The sequence below is a fragment of the Mytilus trossulus genome, chromosome 1, assembly GCF_036588685.1.
Source record: "Mytilus trossulus isolate FHL-02 chromosome 1, PNRI_Mtr1.1.1.hap1, whole genome shotgun sequence".
In the NCBI taxonomy this organism is placed as follows: domain Eukaryota; kingdom Metazoa; phylum Mollusca; class Bivalvia; order Mytilida; family Mytilidae; genus Mytilus; species Mytilus trossulus.
The window spans coordinates 44,159,262-44,168,128 of record NC_086373.1 but is presented as its reverse complement, the minus strand read 5'-3'; the positions used below and the strand labels follow the sequence as shown (position 1 = coordinate 44,168,128).

General features: G+C 31.5%; 1 protein-coding gene across 1 annotated transcript; it reads right to left on the bottom strand.

Annotated features, from left to right (window-relative positions):
• Positions 1-1,369: 1,369 nt before the first annotated feature.
• On the bottom strand, positions 1,370-7,752 carry LOC134725212 (uncharacterized). Its single transcript, XM_063588858.1, has 5 exons — positions 7,473-7,752; positions 5,151-5,229; positions 4,046-4,091; positions 3,296-3,430; positions 1,370-1,653 (listed from the first exon to the last, which is right to left on the bottom strand). The coding sequence occupies exons 1-5, from the start codon at positions 7,502-7,504 to the stop codon at positions 1,589-1,591; spliced, it is 357 nt and encodes a 118-aa protein (XP_063444928.1). The 5' UTR covers positions 7,505-7,752; the 3' UTR covers positions 1,370-1,588.
• Between the last annotated feature and the right edge of the window lie 1,115 nt (positions 7,753-8,867).

Here is an 8,867-nt window from a genome sequence, read left to right as displayed (position 1 = left end):
AAAACAATGCAACAATGTTTCATAGATTGATTCGTAAGAAAAGGAAAAAGATAATGATGCGATCATGGTATATTAAAAGTCAAAGTGTGAAACCATATTTAGAGCGAAAATACCATCAATGGATTCCTACAACATTTTAGCTTGTAACATTCAACCAGAAAACACGTTTAGACAGCACATACCATAACTTGACCGAAGATGATATTCATACATGCAATAAACAAGCTTGTTCAACATATTAATAAAATTGACAATGTAAAACCTCTGAAAAAATAACAAACACTGCCCGTTTTATAAACAACGGAACATCAGCAGACTAACATGGTCTAACATACCGCATATCACCTATGTATATATATGCATGATCTGCTACTGAGAAACTATACTCATTCCACTGTCAGATGCATATATTTTAAACATGTAATGGTGCATATAAGAGTCACACAAGGTTTTTAAAAATATAAAACAAGGGAAGAAGACAGCAAGCGTGTATCAACTACAGAGGAAAACTGTCATGCCAGTTCAAGTATTACAAGATTTTAGAAACAATCATCAAATTTATAACTAAAACAAGAGATAAAAGCATAAGTTCTCCGTATGCAAATATGGTTCCTTTAAAAATGGATTTAAACTATATACTCTCAAGTCTGTACCTTGTGTCTTATTTAATTATGGGATTGTATAAATACCCTGCCACGTCCGGTCTGTTTTGTTAGATGTTCTTCTGCTTGTATCGATCTGAAGAGTTAAGCACTTTTCAACTGATTTTTATGAAGTTTGAACTATTTCTATACTGGTACACTACTGTCACAGGATATGGGGAGGGTTGAAGCGCTTAACTAACACTAGTTTAACCCCGCCACATTCTGTTTGTGTCTGTCCTAAACAGGAGCCTATAAAGCGGGGGTTGTCGTATGTAGCTGTATATCATATTTGTTTTTCGTTCATTATTTTGTACATAAACCAGGCCGTTATTTTACTCGTTTGAATTGTTTTACATTTGACATTTCGGGACCTATTGTAGCTATCAATGCGCTATGGGTTTTTGCTCATTGTTGAAGGCCGTACGATGACCTATATTTGTATTCTTCTGTGTCATTTGGTCTCTTGAGGAGAGTTGCATCATTGTCAATCATACCACATCTTCATATTTTTATAGTTCTAAATTTTGTCAAATTTTAGTACTGACAACGCCACAGTAAAAATATTGTAACTGTTCTGTAACTTGCTATATTTGTGTGGAAATGAAAATACATAATACTTTATAAAGTTGGTGCGTCTGAATAAATTTTTGGTGACATCTTTTTGACACGAGCTTTCAGTCTTTACCACACACTTGGAATTTATAATATGTCTTCAATAAATCAAACACATTTTATTTTTTTATTTTTTCATGATTTTTTTTTACAATAAATATGGAATTGATAACAAATATAAAAAAAAAATAACGACTCTATTTGTCTATTTCAACAACACATATTGTATTCTAATACTGCTTTGGTATGAATGATTGACACATAAGATCGTCATGGTATAAAATGACAAAGAGTGACACAAAGAACGAAAGACAACGTCAATTTTCGAACGATTATGTTCTTGGTGCATTTCCTATTCCCAGTACGGTCTTGTATGAACCAATACCGTACTTTCCAACTGAAATATAAAATTATTTTTATAAACTATGAGACAAAGATAATCAATTATGAGATAGCTATAAAAAAAAACATTTTCTGGAATTTTAAAGTTGTATATCAGGTTCAGATTCTGGTAATTTAAAAGGACCGTAATTCCATAAAAAAAAAAGTATTATATATAGTACATTCATGAAGGCGATTCTAACTGGTTTTTTTTTTTGAAGATTTTATGCTTAATAAATATTTTCTCAATAAGAAGGGTTAGCGTATGCTCTCTACGTCCCATGAATCCGAGACAAAATGTAAGCAATTCTCAAAGTAAAATGTAAATTTTTATCAACAGGTTGTATCTAGAACTATAAAACAGGCATGTGTGTTGCGAAAATAAGGTCTTTGGAATAAACAAAGTAAGTATAATTTCAATAAATGAACTTATAAATTAAAAAGAGTGCACATCCTGAGTTTGATTAGTTCTATAATATAAGACTTCGTAGGCTTTCAAAGATGATATCGGATATGTTCCTTAAGTTGTAACTACAATCCCGTTCCCTTTTCACGAATGTGACCTACCGAATAAGATTATTAACCAGGTTTGTAATAACATGAGCAACACGACGGGTGCCAGATGTGGAGTATGATCAGCTTACCCTTCCGGAGCACCTGATATCACCCCCAATTTTTGGTGCTTAGTCTTAAGTTTTTCTATGTTGTGTCTTGTGTACTATTATTTGTGTTTGTCTTTTTCTTCTTAGCCATGTCGTTGTCAGTTTATTTTCGATCTATGAGTTCGAATGTCTTCACTCTGATATCTTTCGCCCCTCTTTCATATCGTTTGCATTCAAGGTTTTTCATCGGATGTATTTTTTTACTGTCAATGCTGAATGCTGAACCACGCATCGATAGTAAAAAAAACATCCAATGAAAAAACATTGAATGCAAACGATATGAACCTACGAAGTCTCATATTATAGGACTAGGGTTTGATCAACGTTCTATAACTAGATGTACTTGGATGACCAAACCATTCACATATCATCAGTCTATCTTAAAATTTACAATACATAACTATCTTGAAACAAGAATACTAGATCTACATGTATCAACTTAAGTTATTTAAATGTCACAGGGATTTTTTTAAAAGAAATGCAGACAATTCTATTTTTCAACGGTTTAATTTTGGTAAAATATGCCTGTGATTGTTTACTTTTTATACATTTTGACTTGGACGAAGAGTTGTTTGTTAGTTTTGGTGGTTCTATCAACTACATCTTCATTTATCATACCACATCTTCTTTTTATAGTTATTTCATTGGAACTCACACCACATTTTCGTATTTATACTGTAACCAAAAAGACCACTTTGGTCACCATTCCTCCTTTGTTTCATACTGAATAACGTTCACAAAAATCGATGAAATTTGAAAAAGCCGTTGTAAGTTTTGAAGGATGTTTAACTTGGGCTTAAGAACTCGGCTTAAATTTAAACCAAAATATGGATATGCAATTAACAATTAAATAAATGTTCAGCGATTAACACATATTTCCAAGAATAGTCATTGATTAACGCTTATATATCCACGTCTTTTGTATTCTGGTGGATATGTGTCTCTCTGGCAACAATACTACATCTCGTTATATCCATATCTAGATCTAAAACTTACAATTTGTTGGTTTTGGTGGTTCTATCAACCAGTATCTGAATCCTTCCTTTGCTCTTTCGCTGTAAGAATTTCGGAGGAAATTTTTATTAATACCTCTTTTTGGTTTCATCTGCATGAAATCTGCTCCTCCAAGACCTACAAATACAAAGCAAATATTCATGAAAAACAAATATTTGTAGATAAGTTTGTAATAACATGAAAATAAAGTCCTTTCAAACTAATTTTGCAATACCGCTCATGAGCCATGTCGTTATTAGTAAAAATACAGGTCCATTTTACGAGATTTACCATGTGATTGATCTATGATGAAAAGTTTCAACAACTTGTTGAATATAAAGTTAACTAACCGCTAAAGATGCAATCGGATTCAAAACATACGGCCAAAGGCAATATTGGATATTTCAAAATGCGAAAGCCTTTTCAAAAACAAACTTTATGTAATGTGTAAGTAAACAAGTTAAAATTTCACGTTTACAGGCGTTTATTTTTCGATATTCATAATAGGTATCTAGTTCTCTAGTAGCTATATTTACTGTACAATTTAGAATTTAGGAGTTGTAATTAAGCGATTTCAATGCAGAAAATATTTTGCCAACGACCTCAACTCCCTTTTAAATGCATCCAAAGCGCCGTTCCGTACACCCGAAGCAGTTAGAAATTGAATCGAAGAGTGATCAGCCTTTCAGAATCCGTTTCAATAATGAAAATACATTGTTTCGCTATGTTTAGGAATATAACTTAGGTACTTACTCATTAAATCTTGAGCTCTAACATTTGGTCCCATTGAAAGACTAGTCTGCAATGTAGAAATTAGTACAATCACTTGATTAATACAATACAACATACCGGTACAATACATTTTTTTTTAAATATAGAACTACTTTAACTACCGATGAAGTTGCCTCGTCTGAATTTTAGGCCACAAAAAAATAACAGTTAAAAAAGAAAATGAAAAAAGTAAGGCATGCAGGGGAGAAAATCATCCTTTTCATTTTGATATCATTCAACAATTAAGTAATTGGCTTATGATTGTTGGTATAAGATTTTTCTACTTTTATGAATACTGTCGTAAAATTGGCCTCCCTCCAGTAGTTACTGATACTTTGAACCAGCCAGATAGCATAGTGAAATTTCATCAGATACTTCTTTATAAAAAAAAGTGTAGTGCTATTGGTTTCAGTTTTTTTTTGTAATTTGGATATTCCTTCTGGAATATTATTGATTTGCTTCATTTCAAATTTGTGTTTTTGGATTTTAACGATTTCAATTCACAATTGTTTGATGATTCTAAAGGTTTATGTGTGACCACTGAGTGAAACTGGTTGTAAAGTGCCATAGCTCATCTTGATGGTCTGTTAATTAAAAACCATTTATCGTGCATCTATATTGTTACCCAAAATACTATGCAACCCCGCAACCTATTTTAAATGCCTGTCCAAATGAAGCTCTGTTCAATATCAAGCCCCTTGTATGTTCTAGTTGAGATGGTGGTCGGTGGTGTTTTCATTTTTTCTCAAAGTCGTTTTTAGGATGAAAATAATAGTTAGGTCTTATTTTAAGTCTTTAATTTTTTCACAACCTGTGTAGACCCCCTTTTTCAAACTTGAGTCATTGATGTAACAGAACCTCACAAGAAAGAAAAAAACGCGGAAATTTTCATTTGAAAAAAAAAATCAGATCAGCTTTAATCATACAAAACAAATCCTTATAAAAGACAATAAACACATGCATGATGGTGCTAATCTGTAAAGAGTACTCACAGTGACTGAAAGTCATCTTTTTTGTACATAGTAAATTGGCCTATATGGGCAAACAGATCTTTACAATAAAGTTTATAACTAATAATATCACTTACTCGTTGTCTGAACTTTGACCAGTGATCTGTGTTTCCTTTAGGTTGTCGAACTGGGTCATATCTCGACCAAAACGTCATGCTGTGGACAGACATAGTATACGACTGTTAAAATTTAAATCACACTAAAACATTAAATCAACAAACAAAAAACAAAACAAAACAGCCATTGGCTTCTCTTATATATCTGAACCTCGTACTATGTATGACTTTAGCATAGTTGCCAACGGCAATGGTGTTCACAACGTCACAGACGTGCAATTTTCAAAATGATTGTTAGATAATACGAATGTTTTGTACATTCTAAAGTCACTTTTAATCATAAACTCTGATACCCATGTATTTGTTCATCATTGTCAGACTCAGATGTTTCGGTTTGAGCGTTCCCAAAAATGGCCAATCTAGAAATGCGCTCTGTGTCACTTTTCAACAGAACTAATCACGCTGGGTAGATCATCGGTATGTAGCAGTTTTACAAAATTGTGAAAATGTAATCTTTTAGCTATTTACTGGAGAGTAGAATGCTTCTGCTACATAAATATGGGCTGTTTTTGACAATACAATGCACATATATCGGATACTAGCATCATTAAGTCATGCTAAATCACTGAAATCTTCACAATTTTAGCATTTTAGTTAAATTTTATACGGTTTCCGTCTTAAATGAAAGTGGCCGCATTCGCGTTCATTCATAATATTGAAATGTAAGTTGTATTTGATGATATAACATAACATATATGAAGGTTGAGGATGAACACGGGTGCGGCCACTTTCAATTTTGACAAAAACCATCTGAAAAGTGACGTTTTTTGGCATATTTGATAGACTTTTCATATTTAAGCTTGAGTAGGAGCGTTTTTAATGACTCAATCAGTTAAAATCTTTCATATAAACTAATTGAATCAATTGAAATAGACACTTAAGTGGTTAAAAAATATCCAAAATCTTTCGTTAGATGAACCTGAAATTTTAGGCCAAAATCAGCCCTTACCGGACCAACTCCTTTATTGGTTAGACTGTTTATTTGTATGAAGAAATCTTGCTGATTATCCAAAATATACAATCCAAGATGGCGGTATGCCATGAATCTACCTAATGCTATCAAAATGATTGAAAAATATAGAATTGGTAGTAATTTGAGGAATGCTGGTTTTACCAGAATGATTTGATAAATCAAAACTTTAAGGTAAGTGTACACCAGCATTTTGAAGTGATCAACAACTGATTTTAGCATTTTCTTTAGCATTTGATAACCCTGCTATAACAAATACTCTATGAATGACTTGCAGTTTTAGTCGACAGAACACCAATTGGGATTTATTCATGATATTGTTTCATGTTAAAGTATATCGAAAATGCATATGAAAGCAGGTTTTAGTAAATAAATCAACATGACGTCCGAATTTTTATCTCTTTCAATTTGTGACCAACCTACATTAAATCTTGTGCCATTAGCCTTATATTATACGTGTAATATTGCGCAATTAGCTAGAAACGAACAAAATACTAAGGATTAAGACAAGAAATGGGACGTTAAAGTGTAATATAGACAATGACAATGAAATGAAAATAGAAAACATTCTATAATTTGACACCAGAAATCAATGGAAAATTATGACTGTCACGAAAACGCGTTTCACTCGACCTATAAAGTTATTTTTTTATCCATTTGTTAGAAAAAAAAAGTACTATTGTCAGTTTAATAACATATGTTACATGCAAATTAAAAGTGCAATCTGAAATTGTGGATTTCGATATATTTACTCCGATTTTAATCCTTACAACTTAAATAACAGGCATACGAGGTATTTTGGGTCAGTGTCACCAATTGGTATGGCTAGTACCAGTTCAAGAAATAAATAAATATATATGTTAGAAAGCAGATTATCGATTTAAGAATAGAAATTTCTGTTTTCATACAATTCTGGAGAAAAAAATGCTTCGTCTTTCATGATTTACTTATCATTATTTCCAATCAAATTTTCTTAGATTCAAAAATTTTGCAGCTAGAATGCACCCAATTCAATTACTCAGTAATGCATTTAATTTTTATAAAGTGATAAATTTCTATCCCCTGAACAAATATGTGTACTTCGTTTTGCAATATGGATAGGTGTTATGTGCGCTAGTATATCTACCATTTAGATTTTCTTTGCAAAACAAACATTTTAGGTAACCTACTGTATTTATAAGATATATAGTATTCAGATCAACTGAGCTATGCATTCCGAAATACATTGACTTTTTGTTCAATTTTTTTCTCAACTGTGTTAAATGCAATTTTAAGTGACAAATGTTAATTTTCCACAGTTTAAAATAACTTACTCAGTGGTCCTTGGTCGCTGTGTTAACTCCATGTCGTATAAATGGTCCTATCACAATATAAATATTCCACTAAAACACCTCTACATTCGTTTTAGCTTCCGGTGTTCATGTGTGCACAGACTGGATTAAAGGGCTCGACAGTTGCTATGCGACTTGCGAGAGCTAATACATGTATATTACAATAAAAACATAATCAATAGTTTGAATAATTCACTTAAGCCAACACTTAGACTTAACATGTAAAAAATAAATAACATTTTGCCATGCTTCATAATTGCTTTATATTAAAATTACTTTATTAATGCTATTTTTTTTGGTAATGGTGTGAAACATTGACACGTATACTTGTATATTTGCCAGTTCAATAACTGTATGTGATTAATTTCAATTAAAAGAAATTATCTGAACAACAAACATTGTCTTGAATAAAGCATAACACCTATTCAAATACTTGGTTAAATGCCATTCAGTTAAAATTAAATGTTCAAATATTCAATACACATTTGATGTATATCATTGTAGTTTAATTATTGATTTTTCTGTCGACAATCATATTATCAAGGGGTAAAACTAATATGATAAAGATGACTGAATTTCTTTCTTAATGTTGTTGAAACTCGTTTAATGACTTCTTGTAAAATGTGCATCTATTTCGTAATCAAAACGTATTTACTAATTTTTATGAAAAGAGACGCAGAGCATGAGTCAATGAGACAACTATACGCTATCAAATAGTCCCCACTCTAAGCAAATCTATGTGGATTAAAGTGTTCCAAGTACTCGATCCTCATTCAAGAGGCTTTTTTTATAAGATATCTTATATACTATATATGGTAGTTTATAAAATTTATTTTATACTTTATAAGATATCTGATATAGTTTATAAGATATCTTATACATGTTTTTTTTTAATGAGATCTTGTTATTTGATTATCGTACATCGGCAAATATTTCATGCATACTCAGCACGAGTCGGACGAGATGGATGAGAAGGATATTTTCTGAACATAGCTTAATATAAATGTTAAAGAATTTTCTCATCGCGAAACTGTATATGTTCACTAAGGATTACTGGTAAAATGATTGATTATTTGTTATGTAGGTGGAGAAAATTTGGTATTATTATACCTATTAGAATTCAATAAATTGCATTAAATCGATTTTCAATGACACAATTTTTATTGAATTGCAACATAATCTATATATAATAACAATCACAAAACAAAGTTTTATTTTATAAGATCTTTTAAACTTCTATGTCATTTTGGTCTCTGGTGTCCCATTGGCAACCACAGCACGGTTTTTTTTTGTCATGGCTATATCAAACTTAGACTGATCTACATCTATTCACAAACATGTATTATACAACTGAAAAGCGCTTCAATTTTACATACG